The 24,128-nt window shown below is 40.7% G+C and overlaps 1 protein-coding gene across 1 annotated transcript in view; it reads right to left on the bottom strand.

The window, feature by feature from the left end:
* Nucleotides 1–7,473: 7,473 nt before the first annotated feature.
* man1a1 (mannosidase, alpha, class 1A, member 1) overlaps nucleotides 7,474–24,128 on the bottom strand; it is a 124,494-nt gene continuing 107,839 nt past the window's right edge. Inside the window, exons 8-12 of the mRNA XM_046835646.1 lie at nucleotides 20,346–20,461; nucleotides 16,815–17,034; nucleotides 13,405–13,577; nucleotides 11,302–11,417; nucleotides 7,474–8,040 (exon numbers count right to left, since the gene is read on the bottom strand). Of these exons, the coding sequence (XP_046691602.1) occupies nucleotides 7,911–8,040; nucleotides 11,302–11,417; nucleotides 13,405–13,577; nucleotides 16,815–17,034; nucleotides 20,346–20,461 (755 nt within the window). The 3' untranslated portion in view covers nucleotides 7,474–7,910. The remainder of the gene's footprint in view (nucleotides 8,041–11,301; nucleotides 11,418–13,404; nucleotides 13,578–16,814; nucleotides 17,035–20,345; nucleotides 20,462–24,128) is intronic.

The raw sequence follows: 24,128 nt of genomic DNA, 5'->3' as shown, positions 1-24,128 counted from the left end.
TTCCGCACGTATCACTTTCGCACCCACCCTACTCACCAGATTTGGCTCTTGTGGACTTCATCCTCTTCCCAAAGAAGATCTGGCTCAAAGGTCGCCATTTTGACACCATTGCGGAGATCCAGCTTGAATCGCAGAAGGTGCTTGACACGCTTTGAAAAATAGACTTCCAGCAAATATTCCAGTAGGCAGGAACACTGGAAGCGCTGCATTTCTGTTCAAGGGGACTATTTTGAAGGTGATGGTGTGTAAACATAGATAAATAAAGTGTTTTCTTGTAAACAGAGCGCTATAAATAAATTATATAATGTGTATAATAGCTTCCCACAATCTATGTAAAAAATTGCTTTGTATGAACCTGGTCCATGGTGAAAAAAAAGTTTTGGGATTTAAATGATTCCTTCTGAATTTTCCTGTACAAAAGGCATTCGTTTTACTGTTAATAAACTATTTTAATTTCAAGACAGGAAATAAGAAGCCTTTTATATTTCATAGAGAACCTTGCATTTTGTTACCCCGACCACTTAGTGTATGACTGACGTCTCATAGACGATTGGCCGTGTCAGAGAAACCCATCAGTAGCTGTAGGTAAGGTGATGGAATTAATGAGAAGTACACGAGACAGGCTGTGGGTCGGCAGCTCGACGAGGAGATTAGCATACTGATAGCTTTATATTTCAGCAAGGGCAGATTTATGCACGGCTCCGCGTTCCTTTCAGGACATTCGGTTCCCTCGGCTGCCATTATACGTGACTGGAAACAAATTTTTGCGCAAGGCGACGTTTCACACAGAACAAAAGACCTGACAAAGAAACGCTGCGAATCTTTTTTTATTTAACAACATGCTGTACCATGTTAAAGTGCTCAAGGTGTCAAATCGTTCTCTATAACAGCAGCTCAGACCAATAAACGTTTCTATAGAAACAGCTTATTCACAGGGAATATATCATCTATATTTACCTGAATGTTAAAAATGAAATGTGGATGTAAAATGCAAAATCCATTTCTGGAAGACCCCCCAGAAGGCGTCCGATCACCTCGGGGAAAAACAGACTTTTCAAGACTTTTTTGGAAAAGCCAACCAAAACTGTTCAGCTTTTTCGTGAAGGATTTATACTCATTTTATGAGGTTTATTATTGATGCTACTGCTAGAGATGATGCCTACAGGTGGTGCAACTTTGGCTGCAATGAAAGATGTGTTGAATTGTGTTAATAGGGTTTCATGCTTCCATTCATTTTCACTGTATGAGATTACTATCTGTGATGCAGTGCTCCTTTATACTGCGTTTCTCTGTAACATCGATTGTTTCTACAGCCGTGGTATTATAATGATGGTGTTAAGAGGAGGACTGACTCAGGTAGGACACCACTGAAAGCCTAGTTGTGAAATGCAACGCCCACCACGGACTAACAAAGAAAAATACCTTGTGTTTTCCCAATCCTCAAAATTTTACAGGCTTCGTTTTGTTTGCATTTTATTAAACATTTTACGGTGCTACAAAGCAAAGTGTAATTTGATTTTCCCCAACAGCATCTCAGACCTGATGTAATATACACAAACTAAATGTTTCTCTAGGAACAGCTCATTCACTCGTATAGCACATGCAATCTAAACCTAATAAATTATGTTGTATTATTATCGCTCTTTATACAAGCCATAAAGATGCAGAGGTTGATATATTTCCGATTATTTACCTGAATAGAATGACCATGTAATTTTATCAGCTCTCAGATACAAGAAGACAATGAACACAGGGATGTGATGAGTTTTTCATGCCTCACAGTTTGTAGACATCAGATTGTCATAATGTCAATGTCAGAAAATCGTTTGTGCATAATTAGGGACATTCAGCATCTGTGCATCTAAACCTGCAGTGTACAGAAGAAAAATTTTATAGAGTGTGTTTGGATGTAGTAGCATTACATTTTCCCTTCACTTGAACAAGAAGATCCAAACCTGTTCCAGCATGACAGAACGCCTGCTCCATGAAGATATACTTCCCATGGTTGGAGTGGAAGACCTCCAGCAATAGAGCGCTGACCTATACCCTATTGAACACCTTTGGGATGAATGTGAATGCTGACTGCACCCCAGGCCTCCTCACCTCACTCACCTATGACTTTTTACTAACACCCCTGTAGATGAAGATGCACAAATCTCCAGAAGCACACTTCAAAATCTAGAGAACATCTTCCCAGAAGAGTGAAGGTTAATAAAAGAGCAAATGGGTACTAAATGTGGAATAGGATGTTCAAAAAGTACATACCAAATACATACCAATCACTATCAATACCCCTTTAGATTTGGTCCAATGATTTGTGATTCTTTATAATTTTTTTTTATTTCTTTAGTTAATGAATTAAATATTTTAATGTTGGAATTTTACCCTGGTGAAGGAGGAATAAAACTCTGGGACATGCTTTTATAGGAAAACAATAAACTAAGAAGTGGTAGCTCATTGGTTAAGGCTCTGGGTTACTGGATTACACTTTTTTTTTCAATTGTCTTTGTTTACCATATTTTTCGGACTATAAGCCGCTACTTTTTTCCCATGTTTTGAACCCCGCACGGCATCGGGAGAAAAACCTCCATGGGTGGTGATTTTTAAACGCACGCCGATGCCAAAAGAAAAACTCTTGAGAGAAATAGTTGTGAAAGGAAGGAGGAAGACAGTGAACAATGACTTTCTTGTTAGGCTACTGTTTAGATACAAGCCGTTGTAACGCATTGAGTCTGGGTGAAGGGAGAGCTCGCTAACTCCAGTTACAACAGAAATCATATAAGCACAGACAGATTTCCAAAACTCGTGCTTTTTTATTTTTCGTGGCAACAGCGTTACGGGTTAGTCAAAGAAACTTAGAAATGAGCATCAGAAAATAATGACATATTCCTCGGTCTTGCACACATGCAGTAATACCGGAAAAATGCCGCTCTGCTCTTAAAGGAGCCACAACATATTTCACCCGTTACACTGTGTAACAGACACTGTCTTTCGTTAAAGCCTGTGTAAAGTTCATTAGTTTCAATGTAAACAGGTGCGGCTTATTTATGTTCAAAATAAAAATCTTTGTCAAATTCAGTGAGTGCGGCTTATGTATGGGTGTGCTTTATAGTCCGGAAATTACGGTAAATTTTTTAAAATATCTTGCCCCAACCTCCTATTGCTGAATACCAATAAACACCTATGAACAAGAAAACTCGGCATCGTGACAATGCAACATTTCAGTTTTTCCAAACACTATAAACACACACTTTTACACATCACCCAAGAACCATCCGAGTCAAAACTTCACCACAATGTTATATGAAAAGATCTTTTTTTAATTATTCACAATAGAAGTGTAACAAATATAGTTTATCAAAAAGATTTCTGCTGCTCATTTATATAATTGATTCCCAAAGATCACAATCCCCCATTTCTTTTATATATATGTCTAGTGACAGTTTATCAGAATGGAATTTTTACAATAAAATAATGACAAAAAAAGAAAAAAATACACACTATAGACAGAGCCAAATCCACCCCTAATTCCTGCACCACAAAAAAAAATTAAAAATCAGCATATGATTTAAAAAAAGAGACAAAAACACCAATGTGCAATGGAATGATCATCAGCAATATAGTACACACTTACAATTCAGTGTTTGGGTCACACAAAACTGACTCACAAACAACATAAAACATTCAGCACAACATCGCCTTCATAGTTCAATCTCGAGCTGAAAGGACGGCAGAACTAGTGCGCTAGTCAGGTTATGCTAGCATTCCGTATCTAACGAAGCGGCAAGTAATCCGTTATGACAACACAGGGGTGTCGAATGTCAAACATTTTACACAAATTCGGATATTTGAGGCCTTTCAGATGTATGTCGACAGCGATTTGTGTTAAATAGCATTGTTATTTGTTATATTCATATATAATAAATTAATTTCTAGAGAAATTTCTTAGCCCTGTTATATGTTATATATTCTTTTTGCTAGCATCTTGTTGGGCAATTTTGATTAGCCAATACTTTTACACTAAATGGACAAAATTATTGGGACACTTGACTTTTCCAATCATACAGTATGTTGTTCTTTCCCAAACCGTAAATTTAGAGGCGCAACTTGTACAGTCGCGTGAAATGTCCCTTCATTTGAACTAGGAGACCCAAACCTGAGCTCCAATCCTATTGAACACCTTTGGGATGAATGGGAACGCTGACTGCACCCCAGACCTCCTCACCTACATCAGTACACCATTGTGGTTGAAAATCTAGTCAAACATCTTCCCAGAAGAGTAGAGGTTTTTCTAACTGCAAATAGGGACTAAATGTAGAATAAGAAGTCCAAGAAGCACATATAAATCTTAAAGTCAGGTGTACACAAACTTCGTCCATATAGTGCAATATATGCGCAATTTTTGTGAGATGGAAGGAAACCATAGAACCCAGAAGAAACCCTACATAATGGGGAACAAGTCAAGAACAAGTTCTCAAACATGTGTGCTGAAAAACACATCAAATACACAACATTTTAAACACAGTAGAGCTTCATTACAGAAAACCATACAAGTGATGCAGTTTGATCTGCTTTCGAATCTATTAGAACTTCTAGAAATAATACAAGAATTCTTTAAACTGTAACACTTGTTCAAGAGAGGTTTCTGTCCTTATATTCATAGTGTTGAGAAATATTAGATCTATATAATGGCCTTAAATGTTCATAAAATGAGAAAGAAAGAAAAAAAAAATATATAATATAATATAATATAATATAATATAATATAATATAATATAATATAATATAATATAATATAATATAATATAATCACCGTGTCTCATTGTTGAATTAAGGGGAAAAAATGGAGATTTCTTTTCCTTGCTGCTTGTAAGGGCTGATGTTAGCATGCTAATAATTTAGATTTAGACTCGCAGGCGATCAGATTTCGACTTTGGTCTAGGATATCTGCATCTGCTGCTCTTTGGATGTTACAATATGATATGATCTTGATCTGTCTTCTACCATTCACCAGACCTGTTTTCTGTAAAGGGAACGAAGGTTTAATTTGATGCTAATGTGCTAAATAAAATCCGGAATGTGTTTATAAAAAATTCTCAATGCTACTGATAGTGATTGGTGTGATGTAGTGGTAGGAAGGTCTCTCTCTCTCTCTCTCTCTCTTTTCACACGGACACAAAATGTTCACTGTTATGACTTTTGTGTTCCAAGAAAAAACGAACATACAATTTTCTACACAATTATAAGGACTGTGTCTAAAGTGCAAAGTAAGTTTCTTCTAGTTTCACACTGGAGCTGTCTCACTAACAAAGCTGGCGTATACTGAATGTCAGTCTCACTTTTTGTGTTTTAAAAATAGGTGATGACGCTTCAGAATCCCCCCAGTTGATGCTGATGTGGTTTAGTAGGACGTATGACTTGCTGTTTGTACCGCCTATAAGCAACGCATTGTAATTGGGATGGACATCTTGGAAAACCAGAAGCATTTGCTGCAATCCCTTTATTAATACACCGAGCTATCGCACCTACCCCTGGGAGGGTATGGAGGAGAGAGGCTGAACTATTTTCAAAATGTATGAATTATAAATATACAGTTTTATATAATATATATATTATATTTATGCATTAGCTCAGATTAGAAGTCTAGACAAAGTCCAAAACTAAACCCTGCATTTGTGCTACCTCACAAAGCTCGACAGCCAGAAAGCAGGAAGTGATGTGGATAATACAGATTCACTTATTTAGAAAATAAGTGCTGGTCCAATAGTATAGCTGGTGTCTGATTGGTCAGAAAGTGTTAATTGGAGGAGAACTGAGGACTTGCGGGGAATTTCGGAAAGCTATATGTGTCTGTCTCTGAGAAATTCTTTACCTACATCTTAATAATTTTAAACAGAAACAAAGGATGAATAGGAGGATGATGATGGAATGACCATTAATAGTTGCTATAACATCGAACGGCATTATATAATAGCAATAAACAGAAAAGTGTAATGATATATAATAACAACAAAAGAAATTTAATCGTTGGCAAATTGCAGTCTGTGTAAACTAATCAACGTTGGGTGGTAAGGGTGAATATTAAATGTAAGGGCTTACAATAATTTTTTATATATTAAATTTAACTTATAACAATTTGATTGAAATCAGTTTTAATATAATTTCACAAATAATAAATAAATAAATTAGGGTTCTTCACAATTTTGATTATGAAGACTGTTGATCTTCTGATCGGAAGGTTGCAAGGTCGAATCCCCAAACTGCCACTGCTGGGCCCCTAAGAAAGGCCCTTACCCCTCAAACACTTGTATAAATGAAATGAATATAAGTGGCTCTGGGTGATGGGAGTCTGCCAAATGTAAATAAATGTACTTATTTAATGTTTGTATTTATGGAAACGATTTTTCTTCAGCTCCAGCGAAAAACTATAGAAACAAACATATCTTCACTATTAGGTTTTTGGCGAGGTGGGAGATTAGGAAGCTCACACGCAGATGCAGAGGCGGTGTAAACTGCAGCAAAGCACAGATTCAACAAGATGCTGAAAAGCACAAACACACTAATGGGCTTTTTCGACAGGTTTTACCATCCGGGGCAGTTTCCACCGTAATTGTCATTCTGTGGGTATGGGAGAAAATGTTTTATCCAGTGTAATCTACCCTTGTGTCGTTGTCTGTATATGTATATGTGTGTGTCTGCTTTCTTCGTATCTCATCCGCATGCTTTAGGTGATCCACACCAGCAAGTTTCATCCACTTTCTCCAAACAAGATCAACAAAAAACAATTTTTGTGCTTTCACGCTAAAAGAAACCAGAAATAATAAAAGAGATTAGGCAAAAAAAAAAAAAAAAAAAAAAAAAACGTTCACTTCACATTTGATGGTACATTCAGACGTAATGGTCCAGTCTAGTTGATTGATTCTGTCTTTGTCCATCTGTCTTGGAACCACCGTATGACGATAGCGGCCATCGTCTTCACTGAGGATAGGTCCTTCATCGGTGCGCTGATGAAGCGAAACACTTCAAAAGTCATAAATTAATAATAATAAAATTTACATGTCTGATGCCACGCTCGATCGAGTAAACAAGAAAGGTCAAAGTTTTTGTTATTGAACCAGGACACGACTAGAGGGAGAGAAGGAAGCACTGACGTACGCCGTGATCGAATCCAACATGGACGCCCTTGTGAGATTTGTAGCTTGGCGTCCAAATAACGTCATCCGAGTTATCTTTCAGGCTCTGAATGTCTTCCTCTTTCTGGAATTCCGACAGACAACCAAGAGAGGGGGATAAAATATTTGGAAATAACGAAATCCCAAAACCACGTACACTCGTCCCAAACCAAGCTTCGTTGGTTGTTTACTTAAAATAGCAAAACAGTTGGTCATTAAGCTAAAAAGGCACTAGTTAACTCCAGATCACTACCTTGCAGTCGTGATTAACAAAAAAAAAAAACCCTCCAAAAAAACAAAATGATCCTGCACACTTTTAATCAAAATAATATACTATGCACGATCAGGAATCCAACAAACATTTTTAACATGTAGCAAGAGATTATGGCTTCGTGTGAGGATGAGACAGAAATGTGGGGAAAAAATTAAATAAAAAAATGCGAGTGGAGATGGTCCGATCTCCTCACAGAGGAGAGAAGCTCACTCGGACCTCCGAGGCTCAGAAAGAGGACAAAAAAAGAAGAGGGAAAAGGGGGTGGGGTGGTTTAGGAGATTGACAGCACATGCACACTGCTATCTCTAAACGATTGGGAGACCCCAGCGAAACCTGCAGGACATATTCAGGTTTGGAGAAGAGGTGTTTAGCCTTGTTGCTGGAGATCGGAACTAGAGGTCCGAGCACCACCGCTCCCCAGATATTCCTTCAGGGCTTCATGGGGAATGGCGAGCGCTGTGCTGCTACAGCTGGTCGCTCCTGACTGGGCTCTCTTTCTCGCGCTTTATGACGGGCAGCGGGTGAGCCTCGGTGTTAAAGACCCAGTGCTCAAACGGCAGGTGGTCGTCATCAGAGAACAGCAGGTACAGATACCTGAAACACACACACACACACACACACACACACAGACAGATGAGTCCATGCTAAATGCAAAAAAAGACCGAATTAATCAAACACGCAGTGATTTATGTTGAAACAAGCTCCACAGTTTGTTCCGTTTCTTGCCTTATTTTCCTTCTACAATGATTTATTTCACGATTTATTGGGTTTCAGCCTTCGTGTAACAGCGATGCGGCGGTGCTTTACTCTTTCACATTTACAGCACAGCATGGCCTTTATACCTCTATCCAGATGCTCTATATCCAGACGCTTAACCAGACACATTTTATATACAGATGCCCTTTTCCAGACACCCTTACCCAGACACCCTAGATCCAGACGCCCTATATCCAGACGCCCTAGAGCCAAACACCCTAGATCAAGGTGCCCATATCCAGACACCCTAGATCCAGACTCCCTATGTCCAGATGCCCTAGATCCAGACTCCCTATATCAAGATGCCCTTATCCAGACACCCTAGGTCCAGACACCCTTATCCAGACACTCTAGAGCCAGACTCCCTATATTCAGATGCCCTAGATCCAGACTCCCTATATCAAGAAGCCCTAGATCCAGACTCCCTGTATCAAGATGCCCTTATCCAGACACCCTAGATCCAGAAGCCCTATATCCAAACACCATAGATCCAGACTCCCTATATCAAGATGCCCTTATCCAGACACCCTGGGTCCAGACACCCTTATCCAGACACTCTAGAGCCAGACTCCCTATATTCAGACGCCCTAGATCCAGACTCCCTATATCAAGAAGCCCTAGATCCAGACTACCTATATCAAGATGCCCTTATCCAGACACCCTAGATCCAGACGCCCTATATCCAAACACCCTAGATCCAGACTTGCTATATCAAGATGCCCTTATCCAGACACCCTAGGTCCAGTCACCCTTATCCAGACACCACCTCCATTCTTTATAGAAGTAACAGTCTTTCTTACTTCTTAATTTTTTTTACCTCCCTCGTATAGTAGCTTTTAGATGTAAAACACTTGATAGCTCAGATTGTGCTTCTACTACTAATCTTATACCAATGAAAAGACTAAAAATGTAATATAATCATGACCGACTTTATTACTGTGTGCCTTACAGTCAACTGAAAAATGCTTCTTGATATGCGCAGCCACTTTTTTAATTTGCCCTTCCATTCCTCTATTAAAGAAGGGACCGGTTTGCTGATGTTGTCTTTTATAGGTTCTGTCCGCATGTGATCCACATCTTGCAATGAATGTATGAATGAATGTGTAGCTACACTGCAGCGAATGATTGTTTATGGCGTAACGGAAATTCCACCCTTAGTTTTTACGGAAAACCGCAAGAAAAAGGTGGATACAATTGTGCGCCTACATTTTTGAGGTAACAGTTTGACGAGGAACCAGATATGTGTGAAAAGACAGGTGTCCCATTCTTCTGGTCCATATAGTGTATTATGAGACATGGTGTTTGTTGTGTTGTGTCCTTTCCTGTGTTAAGTTCAGAGGACCATTTGCTTTTGTCCTTGGACTTTATAAATGTTATGGACGCATCGGCATCAAGGCCCTGTATGAAAGCCTGAAATTTATGATTCCCTCAACCGAGAAGACTGTGACGTCTTTAGAGCCACACCGGAGATGCATGTCGATTGCAGAAGGATGCAGGGGTTGTGTACGGACTGCCGGGTGACACTCGTTGAAATTTACAGCCTATAAACTGAGAAGTCGAAGCTGCCGCTGCTGGGCTCCGTCTCCGAGGAGGCGCTGACATTGCGCGTGCAACTCCATATCCGTCTTTCTTCATTACGCTTCCTCGCTCCGTCTGTGGGAAAGATTCACCTGGCTCATCTGTCCGCTCTCACCATCTGTGGGTGAATGTGTGTGTGTGTGTGGGGGTGTTTTTGTCTCACGGAGCTCAACATCAAACAGCAGGATACAGACACAAACAACATAGCTTTCTACTGTGTGTGTGCATGTGAGACATCTGTATGAAACATCTGGACCTGGATCGATCGATCAGAGCGCTGTGGTCCAAGTGCAATCCAGAGGATTAGGAAAAGAGGTGTGTGATCCAGAGAGACACTTTAGAGCTGAATATTAGCTCAGCTAACACTGATCACACTGCTTATTATCATTAACACACACACACACACACAGTTCAAGTGTCTTTCCTCACACACGAGTAGGAGAGGGAGAGAATGTAATCAGGCAGTGTCACACATTCAAATACGTCCCCTCACATGCACACTCCCACTTAGAGAAACACACACACACACCCACAGACACTCCCACACATACACTCGCACACAAACACACATACACTCACACACAGACACACATACACTCACACACAGACACACACTCAAACAGGCTTACTACACAAACACACATACACTCACACACAGACACACTCAAACAGGCTTACTACACACACATACTCACACACATACACACACACACATCACAGCTGTATAATTGGATTCATGAGGTGCCAACATTGCTAACACAATAATTCCCACAGCAGAGAGTAAACACAAACTCCTTCATGCCTAGCAGTGACTCAGGAGGCATTTTCTCCAGATGTGTGGATCACAAAAGTGAGATCCTCAGCGCAGAGGATCATTAGTTCACAAACACACACCCACCCACCCACACCCACGTCAGCACAAAGTACAAACAACCACTACCCCAAACAAGTGTTTTTCCATGATTTTTTTGTATGTGTGTGTGTTTGTGCATGCGTCTGTTCATTCTGACTAAAATCCAGTCTAAAATCTACGAGCACAAATATAAACTGAATCATTCTTTCTTTTATTTTTCTAACTTTCTTTGTGTCCCCTTAAGAATATATCTGATGGTTATGACCTTGAGCTACATAGCCACTTTGACCTTCATTGACCTGAGGTAAGTTTTCCACATTTCAGCTTACTTTACTTTAAAAATCCCAAAACAAGGCAAAATTTCTTATTGGTTGAAGTAAAAACAGAGGAAAATAAAAACAAACAAATGCAAGTCTTCGTGATTAGCGAACTTCCCCACAAGGAAAGCACGACAAAAGTTTGTTTTTAGACACACAGTGAACAACTGTAAGGAGGATAATGAGAACTTCTGTCTCCACATACACTGTGGTGTGTGTGTGTGTGTGTGTGTGTGTGTGATTGTGTAGATTTCAGTTTTAACTTCAGTGTAACATGACAGTTTGTTAGCCAAAACAAACACACCACACTGACTCCTATGTTTGTGTCTGTGTGTATATAAAAACACTTACTTTAGCGTCTCAGCCAGGTAGAAGCTCTGCTGGACGTCATCGTGGTTGGGAGTGTTGCTGTACACATCCCTCACTCCACTGTAGCCTCCCTCCACCCTACAGTGTGCCTCTAAAGCCTGAAAACACACACCACAAAATGAACAACAATATGAGTAGATTATCTACAACATTTTACAACGAAAATACTCTCAAATCACATGAACCAATATTTTATTCCCAATAGTACATAAACAATGTTTAAACTGAGAAATTTTACATTTTTATGCACAAAATGAGCTCATTTTTAATTTGATGCCCGCTACAGGTTTCAAAATAATTGGCACTGGGGCAACAAAGTGCTGAAAAAGCCAGTGATTTTGAAAATATTCAGCTGGAAGAACATCTAGCAAATAATTAAGTTAATTGACATCAGGTCTGTAACATGATTAGCTATTAAAGGGACGTCTTAGAGAGGCAGAGTCTCTCAGAAGTAAAGATGGGCAGAGGCTCTCCAATTTGTGAACGTAAAAAGATTGTGTAATACTTTAAAAACAATGTTCCTCAATGTCATATTGCAAAAACTTTGCAAATCTCATCATCTACAGTACATAAAATCATCAAAAGATTCAGAAAGACTGGAGAAATCTCGGTGCGTAAGGGACAAGGCCTAAGACCTTTGTTGGATGCCCGTGGTTTTTGGGCCCTCAGACGACACTGCCTCACTCATCGGAATGATCGTGTCATTGACGTTACTAAATGGGCCCAGGAATACTTCCAGAAGCCACTGTCAGTAAACACAATCTGCTGTGCCATCTGCAGATGCCAACTGAAGCTCTATCATGCAAAAAGGAAGCCATATGTGAACATGGTCCAGAGGAGCCGTCGTGTCCTGTGGGCCAAAGCTCATTTAAAATGGACTGTTGGACAACATTCATTTAAAATGGACAAAGTGGAAAAGTGTTCTATGGTCAGACGTGTCCAAATTTGACACTCTTTTTTTGGGAATCACCGACGCTGTGTCCTCCGGGCTAAAGAGGAGAGGGATCTTCCAGAGTGTTTACATGTTTTGTAAGGCACTATAAATACTGAAAGGTATATAAAGGTTTAAGAGCAACATATGCTCCCCTCCAGACAATGTCTATTTCAGGGAAATCCTCTTGTATTTTAGCAGGACGCTAAAAACGGACGTGCCAACTTTGAGACCTGTAGCAGGCATCAAATTAAAAAAACATCCCAACATTTCCAAAATTCGGGGAGATTTGTGCTCATTCAACCACAAAGGTGTTAGTAAAGTCATGGTTCTGATTTAGGTGAGGTTGAGAGGCCTGGGGTGCAGTCACATTCATTTTAAAGGTGTTCAATAGGGTTGGAGATCTATAACTGGAGATCTTCCATCTAAACCAGGTAAAGCATATCTTAATGGTCTTCATATTTTCTTTTTTTGGGAAAGTGCATTTTTCCTTTCAAAGGTATCTCTCTTCTTTGGGGTGGAGGAGCAATTTATTATGGTCAAAAAACATATTTAAGAAGGAGGGAGGAAACCATGAGTAAACCTGTATGGTCATGGAAAGATGGGAGTTAAAGCTAACAAATAAGAGGAATGCTAAATCAAAGGGTCATGGTCAGGGTCATGGTCGGGAACTCCAGGATTCCCATCGCTTAATTAACGGACTGAGAGACAGAGCCTGCACATTGTGATGAAGAAATAAATGAGACAAGATCAGAAGAGTTAGACCTCTTTTCTCTTTGGAAAAAAAAAAGGGAAAAAAAAGAGGAGAGGAATGGTTAAGGCGCTAGAGAGAGACACTGAGCCTGTGAGCTATTCTCATGTTGTTACCACACAATTACACACATGTGAGAACTCGGCAATCTGCGCCCCGTAGAGCCGCTCGGAGCTCGGGGCCTGCACACACTCACACAGTGAAAACACACTCCCCCTGCAGTGCACCGTTTGTCTGCACACACACACACACACACACACACACACACACACACACACACACTCATTCACACTCGATCTCAAACACACACATTCTCATACTCACACACACTCACCATGCTGGATCTCAGCATCTGGACACACACACACCACACACACTGTTAAGAGGTTTTTCAGGGTCTCACCATAACAGCTTCCCAGCCCCACTGCCTGTACTTGGGGTCGTGAGTGAACCTCCACATGTACATGTAGGTTTCGATGACTTCTGGCCTCAGGATGAAGTATTTCTCATTCTGTCTTGTGGCGATTGCCTCGACGCCGCCGTCAAACCTGAACGCCTCGGGCCCCAGCTTAAGGTCTGGAAAAGAACACAAATGTATACCGTGAGCAAAACATTTTTTCTTGGGTAGGATGTAACGTCGCAACACACAAAGCTTCAATTGATAGTATTATCAGAAAAAAGTAAGATTTTCCTTTTATGGCAGATTGTTTAGTGCTAAAGGTGCAATATGAATGCAGCTAATGGATGTTAGACCCAAAATATGTACAATTGTGTGGAGAAATCTGCCTCAAATCATATCCTAAGCTTACTGATTTAGTTTAGAACACAGACATAATATAAACGATGTACAATAACAGGTCGGCCATCTTGGAATTATATTACAAAGCTGAACATGATTTTAATAGTAACAAAAAGTACCTGGCTTTTTTACCACAGCGTTCATTTTTTTTTGGCAAAAGTATTGGGACACCTGACTTTTCCAGTCGTATGTGGTCCTTCCATTCTAAGATTCTTTTAATTGTATACCATTTCTCTGGATGTGGCAGCATAAAATTTTCCCTTCACTTGAACTACTAGTTACAAACATGTTGCAGTATGACACACAGTATGTGCACAAAGCCAACTCTATGAAGATTTGCTCTACATGGGCTGGAGTCGAAGATCTCCTGCTATAGAGCTCCAACCCTATTAAACACCTTTCTGATGAATTGCAACAACACTCCAGGCCTCCTCAAATCACTTACATCAGTACCTGACTTTACTAACACACTTGTGGCTAAATGATTCTCACACAAATCTTCACGATCACACTCCAAAATCGAGTGGAACATCTCCCCCGAAGTGTGGAGCGTGTTATAAGGGAAATTGGGGACTAAATGTGGACTGAAATACTCAAAAAGCACATTTATCTTATACTCAGGTGTCCAACAACCTTGTGTATATATAGTGTTCGTGCATGGTTTATGGGAAACTCAGCCAGGAATAGAAACATGAACTAATTAAGAAAATAAACAACAGGAGGATGATGTGAAGTGGATCTTCAGCACGAGAAATTACTATTTCCTTTCGCACATCCCGATGCTTTTTGTTGTTGTTTTTTTACTTATTTATCTTGTACCAGAGCAATGTGCCAATGACTACAGCATTTATTTATTACCAAATAAAACCGCTTTACCTCTGACTGAGGAAAAAGACGACATTGGAGAGTCTTTCCAAAAATAAATAAACGCCTACTCACAGAAACACTTAATCGCATCAACAAATATAAACTGTATATTTCCCTTGTTTAATAACAGAGCACTAAATAAATGTATTAAGCCATAATTTATTAATATACACGAAGACCAATCAGGATCAAGGATTCAACAACTCGGCGATGTGAAACGAGAAATATAAAATAAACGTTTATTATTGCACTTTTTGAGAGAGAGAAATGGAAGTGGTAGCTCTGGGTTACTGATCAGAAGTTCAGGGATTCAAGCCCCATTGTTTCCAAGCTGCCACTCTTGGGGCCCTCAAGCAAGGCCCTTAAACCTCTGTGCTCCAGGGCACTGTATCATGTCTGATCCTGCACTCTGACCCCTAACATCACTGGGATATGCGAAGAAATAATTTCACCGTTCTTTAATGTACATGTGATAACAAAAAGCCCTTTTTACAGTCTATCTATCAATATCTTGAATAAATAAATACAAATCTTATCTTTAAGTATTTTTAAAGTATCTTTAACCACGCCACTTTTTGATTCGGACTTTGGAAATCACACACAGCCATTCGGTTTCAGACAGGAAATGATTTCTCGCTTTCTTTTCGAGGTTCAAGGTTTTAATTTCTCAATGCCACCATATGTGCAGACATACAAATGAATCAACATACCGTTTTTCTCTTCTCTCTCATCAAGTGTTCACATTGTCAATGCAATTTAAAAAAGCAGTTAGTGTTTGTTTAAACATGTGGTTGAGCCCCCTGAGCAAATCCCTTAACCCTTATAGATGCTCAGTTTTATGAATGAGATAAATGTAAGTCCCTCAAGATAAGGTTGAATTTATAGGAAAGTGGTAACTGAGTGGTTAAGGCATTGGACTCAGAAGGTCACAAGTTCAAATCCCAGCACCACCAAGCAAGACTCTCAACCTTCACCTCCTCTGTTGTAGGTCTAAGGATAAGGACGTCTGCCAAAAGCCTTTACTGTAAATGATCTATAGATTAAAATGCAGCAACCGTTAGAAAACACACTGTGGCTTGCCGATGATGAGTTTTTTCTTTTCTTCTCTGTTACGTGAGAATGAAACCTATTTTAAATATAAATGTTTTGCCTCAGAGCAATCCTGGCTGTCTGGTCATCTAATATAACTGTATAACTGTAGGTCATGTGACACGGCTGAATGATCAAAGTGTGTGTGTGTGTGTGTGTGTGTGTGTGTGTGTGTGTGTGTGTGTGTGTGTGAGAGAGGAAAAGCAGGTTAATAGCAGTGGATCTGAGGGATAATCTGGCATTACTGGGACTATGCCCTGTCCCACGCTACACTCATGTTGTGCACTTGGAGTGACCTTTCGGATTAGAACAGAGCCACGGGCTCTGCAGGGAAACTCCTTATCCCCTTCTTCAGCGCTGAACCACAGCCAGTTATTGATCTGTTTCCTCCCAGCAGTTCTACACACACACCACAGCAGCACACACACAAGTCCCCCACACCAATCATCAGTCACACGGCACTGAGCGGCGGTTAATGTTTCGCTCCACCGCGTAGCTCGCGTTCATAATGATAACGCCAATAAAACGAACTTTACTGCTGATATTGTACTATTAATAATAGACCATTGCTACTGCTACTACTACTAATAATAATGATATTATTATTATTAATTATTATTAATAATATTAATAATGAGATCATTACCTGCATATCGCAAAGCTGCAATACATTTTTCGTCTTTAATGATTACTGTCTAGCAATGGCACAGATTTGGTGCCATCAGTAAAAACCATGGCAACCAGGCATGCCCACTAGCGATCACCATAGATGGATGTTTCCACTGTTAATCTGAATCACTACAGAGATTGCATTTATATGTATGTATGTACAGATGGAGGGATGGATGGATGGATGGATGGATGGATGGATGGATGGATGGATGGATGGATGGATGGATGGATAGATAGATAGATAGATAGATAGATAGATAGATAGATAGATAGATAGATAGATAGATAGATAGATAGATAGATAGATAGACAGACAGACAGACAGACAGACAGACAGACAGACAGACAGTTTTGAGTGTGAAGAAGTTTAGAGAATTTGTGCTCACTGGTTCTGGCGTATGACTCGTGGCACGTGCGTGCGATCTCGGCTGCCAGTTCCATCTGGTGACCCGTCTGGTCGCCAGGAGCGCCGTCAGCCCCGAGCGCAATCATCCCCCCAGCGAAGCAAGTCAGATGACCCATCTTGTGCTCAAGAAGACCGCCCTTCCATTCTGCGATGTAGGTCAGACCACTGCTCGACCTCCTGATTAAACCCGTCTCAATAGCCTGTGGACAGAAAGTGGAGCGAAATGAGACCAGAATTAAAACCATTGAATCAATATGGGACGAGTTGAAAAGAGAGGAGACGAGGCAAACGGTTTTGTCCTTGTGTGAAATGATGAGTCTGAGGAGTCACTCATATTGTGTGGGCAGACGCCTGTGTGCCGATACACAAAAGGCCGTCTCGAGGCTGTGCGATGAGAGTTTTCTGGCCACAGCTGTGTGGCTGCGTCGCATTTTTCCATCAGAACGACGACAAATTTCAATCTACTCTGCCTAAATCACCCACATGGAGCGCTTCGATTGAAATGTCCTCCTGCAGCAAGGGCAACAAATCCCAGTGCATAAACAATTCGCTGTCTCTCCCTGTCTCGTCCTCTTACATACGTCTGGGTCTGCTGTCAGACTGGTTATTTCTCAAACTTGTGAGAAAACAGAGAAAGAACTTTAATAGCTATTTTTGAAACTCAAATTGAGTTTCAAGTATTTTTGTAAGCTTAAATATTAAAGGAGTGCTTTAATGTGTAAAACAGCGTGGAACAGCGAGGGGCGGCTTAGAGCTGTGTAGGACACTGTGGGGCAGTGTAAAACAGTGTGGGGCAGCGTGGGACAGTGTGGGGCAGCGTGGGACAGCGTCGGACACTATGGGGCAGTGTAAAACAGAGTGGGGCAGTGTGGGAAAGTGTGGGGCAGCATGAGACAGTGTGGGGCAGCGTCAGACACTGTGGGGCAGAGTAAAACAGTGTAGGGCGATGTGGGACAGTGTGGGGCAGCGTCGGACACTGTGAGGCAGTGTAAAACAGAGTGGGGCAGCGTGGGACATATTTTAAGAATAGAAAACATGCATATTCTGTACAATTTTAACTATATGTACGGTATCACTCAATTCTATCAAATCAGAGAATCATTACTGCATAGACAAATTAACTGGAGGGAAAAAACACATTTTGCTTTTGCAATAATATTGTATATCATGTTTTGACATGACTAATAAATATGTCTTTCGCAAAGGATATCTGTGGCCTGACCTCACATGTGTTTAGTCTGAGTGAAAGCTGACTCAGCCCTTTAACGACAGGCTTTAATACTTTCCTCAGACCCACTAGAGGAATGTTAGATTGGGCCACCACCCCTTTAGGACAACTGCTTTCTGTTCCAGACAAGTGAATGATTAGAGAGACACTGATTCATTAATTGATTGATTGATTAATTGATAGATAGATAGATAGATAGATAGATAGATAGATAGATAGATAGATAGATAGATAGATAGATAGATAGATAGATAGATAGATAAATAGACAAAAGACATACAGATAAATAATTGGACATTACCAATGACTGGATGGATGGATAGAAAGACAGACAATAGTGTAACAACGCAAGAAAACATTAGTGTGTTCAAGCTATTTATATTCTGACAGGATGCGGGAATATATACTATAATGCTGTGCATTACAACACAAAGGGTCTGGTTTCACTAGATGAAGTAGACGTGGAAATAAGCCTCAAAAAATCAGAATGGGTTTTTATGGTGAAGCAGTGAAGCAATAGATTTACTTATTTGTTTGTTTTTATTTAGGCTTTAGTGTAAAATGTAGTGTTTTCTGTGCACAATAAAACCCATATGTGGAGGAATGACTCAGGTTTAATCTCAGAAAAAAAACTTAAGAAAGAATAGATAAAAACCTGGTCTCTTATATACAATTATATTGATGCCCTAATGATGCATAGGGAAATTTAAAGTTTCCCAGGTTGTTTTCTTCTCCTCAGTGCTGTGAAATGCGAAAACGCCGGTCTGTTTCTTTAAGATATGTCAGCTCTAAATGTCCTCGATTCAGTATGATGATTTTCCCCATCGGGCCTCAAAAGTCTGCCGCTATAAATAGAGGAGCGAAGGACTCGTTTTGAGGTGACTAAATGAACTTCAGTGAAGAGCAGAACTAAAATGTCTGATTGGAGGATGAGGAGGCTTGTAGAACACATCTAAAATGGGCAGGTGAAGGACATGTAACGGGAAGACGGGTCGGAGGAACAACGAGAGAAATAGAGAGGACAGAGATGAAGATAAGAATCTTTGCAATAAAACTGAAAGACCTGTTTTTCTTGCAGCTGTCTTTGATTCTTGCACACAGTGACACTAACGAACAACTTCACATGTATGCAATGAGGCTGAAAAATACCCACAATACCCACATCCTGTGTTTTAGAACGAGAAGTTTTCTCTCAAACCACACGGAAGTAGTGCACTACATAGTACTTTTCCATCTGCTGGGTGGTGTAATGTGCTACCTGCCCTCTTCTGCATACGTGACCTCACAAAACGTTGTTGTTAAACGAGTCAGTTCCTAGTATCGCTTATGCTACAGCACTTACAAATGGTTCAACACATCACCAGTGCTTCATGCTAACAATTTTGACTAGCGCCATATAATTTGATGTGTCGACACATTATTTATGTTTTTTTTTTTTTTATATTTTTTCATTTTATTTTAGTATACTATATTGATCTATATTGTTATTTCTTTACATATCCCAGTGATGTTAGGAAGCTAAGTCAGAGCTCAGGGTCAGCGATCTTACAGCACCCCTTGAGGAGGAGGTTAATGGACTTTTTAAAATGTTTATTAATGGCCCCAAGAGTGGCCGCTTGATACCTGACCGTCCGATCAGTAACCCATAGCCTTAAACAGTGAGCTACCACGCCCCCTATATGAGTGTTGAACCATTCTCTTGACTTCCTGTCTGGGCATTTTAAAGGACAACATACGAAGTGTTGCCTGCATTCTAGTCCTCTCTTGGATTTGCTGTTATAACTCATTCGCATTTGGACTATCTTGCGTGGGGATTTTATTACCTGTAAACGGCTCCCATGTGTCATGTGTTACAGCTCAACTTGCAGTGTTGAATACACTTATTTCTACTTCCACTCGGTTTGAGCCACTGCATTCAAATTCACTCGCTGACAGCTACACACACTTAAATGTGTCTAGTACGCAAGTGTGTGAATTGAGACGTACCCTATTGAGGGCTTTCGATGTTTCCGTTGTGATATTCAAGGCATGAAGAGAGGCATGCAAGCTGCAGTTTAATCCACCCACACACAAACACACACAGACACACACACACACACACAGACACACACACACACACACACACACAGACACAGACACAGACACACCACACACAAACAAACACACACACACAGACACACACACACACACAGACACACACACACACAGACAGACACACACACACACACAGACACACAGACACACACACACAGACACACACACGCGCAGGTCGGCGGTTTTCACCTTCAGGGCGTCGTAGTAGAGCTTCATGGCTTCTTCGTCTTGCTTGTCAGACATGAGCCAAGCTTTGAGCAGGTACTCGTAGAAACTATCACCCAGGCCACCAACAGACACATGATCTGGAAGATAAAAACCAGAGCACGGGGTCAGGAAAACAGTGGAATGTGCAAACACACACACACACATACACACACGGTCGTTTCGTGAGCGGTAGATTTGTGGCTTGGTGTAAAATGTGAGATCACACCTGAATGCAGAAAGGGTTAGGTGTGTGTGTGTGTGTGTTTGTGTGTGTGTGTGTGTGTGCTACAATACAGACAATCACAAACAGCAGGTCATAATGTCATATTTAAATGTAAATGAGGTGAGATCCAACTTTGGAACACACACACACACACACACACACACACACACACACACACACACACACACACACACACACACACTACAAACTACATGGATGGCATAAGAATGTCCTTTGACATACACAAACACATGCTTACTGGGACTGGTTGTTTTATGTTGTTTATTTGTATGCGTGCGTGTGTGTGTGTGTGTGTGTGTGTGTGGGCATGCTGAAACGCTCTTCATCTTTCAGCAGTCACACTGATGTAACAGCAGCAACCACATTCCCACTGACAGCCTCTTACCAGCCCAGGCACACACACTCGCAGCGCTCACACATGCTTGCACACACACACACACACACACACACACACACACACACACACACACACACACACACACACACACACACACAGGATGTCCCCTGGCTATTACTCAGCATAATACAAAGAGACAGAACATCTCACATACATACACACAAAGAGGGAGAGAGAAAGGGAAAGAGAAGACTGATACAAAAAAGAGAAATAGAGAGCGTGAGAAAGAGTGGGAGAGAGAGAGAGAGAGGATATTGGAGTAAAAAATGGTATGAAAGAGAGAGGTAAAGAATTAGAAAAGGGCACATAAAAGAGCACAGTACATAAAGAAAGAGAAACAGGAATGGAAGGAAACAGGAACCCAGAAAGGAAGGAAAACAGAAAAAGAGGAAGACTAGAAGAAAGAAATATATAATATAGTATATACATTGTAATTGTGCCAGTGGTGAGCGAGTGAAAGGCGGAGCTGGATGGAACGAGCGGTAAGAAACACCTGCACCTAATCAGTGCGCTCTGTTTCAGTCCGGCGATGCCGATAAAGAGGGGCGAGACACCATCCACGTGGAGAGAGACACCAAGCAGTGACGAGCGAAAGGATCGCCGGTGAAAGACGTGCCGGCCGGCGAGTGCGTGGGCTGGTGGACGTCAAGCAGAAAAGGCATCCGATTCGCAAATGTGTGGGTGAAAATGAAAGAAACGCTTGCCTGTCTCTTTTTCCAGCGTGGAACCAGCGAGTTTATTACAGTAATAATATAGTATGATATATATAGATAGAGATCGAGATATAGATAGAAAGATGGATTGATGGATGGATGAATGGATGGATGGATGGATTGATGGATGGATGGATGGATGGTTGGATGGAGAAAAAGATAAAAAGTCAGACAGGCAGTGACAATAAACAGATAGATGAATGATTGGGTGGATGGATGGATGGATATGGATGAAGAAAAAGATAAAATGTCAGACAGGCAGTGACAATAAACAGATAGATGGATGATTGGTCGGATGGATGTATGGATGGGGGGTGGGTGGAGGGTTGGGAGAATGAAGGGATGGACAGACAGAAACAGAATAAAGAAAAAGAAAGTCAGACAGGCAATGACAATTAAAAGATAGATAGATGGTTGGTTGGGTGGATGAACGGTTGGATGGAGAAACACAGAGAAAAGAAAGTCAGTAACAATGAAAAGACAGAAAAGAAAGATGGATGGATGGTCACTTGGACAAAGAGACAAGACAGACACATTGACAGATAAAGGGATAACTGAAATTCGGTCTGATGCCTATTGACATGCATGCTGAGTGACTGACTAGCTGGATTAATAGATGGAAGAAGGCTGGAAAGTGAGCTAAGAGAAAGAAAAGAACAAAGAAACCAGTTCGGATGGAGAGAAAAAAAAAGAAAGGAAGAATCCCAGCACGATAGTCAAAAGGAAGAAGGAAGTGTAAAAAAACGAGACATGAAAAGATAAGCAGAGGATTAAGGACATAAAGGAATGCAGTAAAGCAACAGTGAGCGAATGGAGAGAATAACGATCGGAGGAAAAAACATAAAGGCAGGGATGGAGAGAGGCAAAAAAGTGAAGCACATTACGAGATGAAGGGAAAAGGGACGTTAAAGAAAAGCGAGAAAGAAGAAAGAGAAGATGTGATTAAATAAATGCATGAAAGGAAAGGAGGAATGGAAAAAGATGGAGGATTCGAGGAAGGAAGAATAATAAAGCTAGCGAGCTATATTGAATACATTCCTACAGGGTGCAGCTCTCATTCTTTTAGCACACTATGTCTAATACCCTATATAAGACGCCCCCTCAGGACAGAAAGAGTACGGCCGCTTTCTCTCCCTCCAGCTAGACATGACAAACTATTTTCATTTAGTTTTTGCTGGACAAAAAACAGGAAGCGAGAAGAGAAACAGCGTCACTGCCAGACAAACACTCCTCCTCCCCACCCCCAATCGACGATTCCTCGGCTAGCACAGGGTGCACGCTAACCTGCTAATTACTGCAGAGTGCAATATAGGCACTTAAGTGCATCAAAAAATATGACCGAATTAACGAGTGATTCACAGAGAGGTGGAACTGCAGCTCCTTAATTAGTTGTTTACATCAGTGAGCAATTAGCCGTGAAAGTACAGTAATAAAGCCGAGCTTGCTCGTACGCATGCGGTGATTGCTGTACGGCTAAGGAGCACAGTGTCGCCGATGCTAAACAATCCTTATGTGTTCATAAAAATATAAAAACAACACAGTCACAATAACTAGCCTAGCAAGTCAAAGTTTCAGGGTCTTGGCTGGAAACTAGGCTAAAATCTTATAGCTAGCTTGCTACAGTATGGTTAGCTAGGTAGCTGTTTATATGCGCTAAGTGCACACGAGGTCTCTCTAGCATCCTTATTGTGTATCTATATATTTATTCATAACAGAACTGTTACTCATAGCATAGTTACTAATGCTTTTACCTCAGATTTCATTGAATCGGGAAAATTCTGCCTTCAATACGTACACATTAAGCGATTTGCTTAGTAGCAGTTGTGAATGGTGCAAAAAAAAAAAAAACATTCTGTAAGCATTAGGTCTGAGACAGAAATGAATGGTGAGACTGGTTAAACTAGCAGGAAGTCTTCACACTTTCATAAACACTCTTTTACAAATTCAGTGAGCACGAAAGCATCCCAGGACACACAAGGCTACGACAGTAAAAGCTAATGTACACCAGTGTCTCATTTCTACTTGCCATTAAAGATTATGACCCTTACTCAAAAGCCCGGCAGTGACAGCTTGGTTTAATCAAATGGCTTAAGTGCTAAAAACTTATGACCATCTGATCTGAACTCCAACATTTTATCTACTGAGCTACCACTTCCCGTTGAGAAAGAACCCCAAAAGTTCTATTTCTATCAGTCAGGAACAGGAATCTTAGCCTACAATGGGCACTGGATCATTGAAAGTGGATGAATTCAGTAGATTAGATTAGAAAATTGTTCCCACCACCAAGCTGCCATTGCTGGGCCCCTGAGCAAGGCCCTCAACCCTCAACCGCTCAGCTGAATGAATGCGAAAATTTTAAGTCGCTCTGGATACGGATTTCAGGATAGCTGATGTGTGTTTCAGACATGCTC

The sequence above is a fragment of the Silurus meridionalis genome, chromosome 23, assembly GCF_014805685.1.
Source record: "Silurus meridionalis isolate SWU-2019-XX chromosome 23, ASM1480568v1, whole genome shotgun sequence".
Taxonomy (NCBI): domain Eukaryota; kingdom Metazoa; phylum Chordata; class Actinopteri; order Siluriformes; family Siluridae; genus Silurus; species Silurus meridionalis.
The sequence above is the reverse complement of the archived record's forward strand: the minus strand, read 5'-3'. Positions and strand labels throughout refer to the sequence as shown.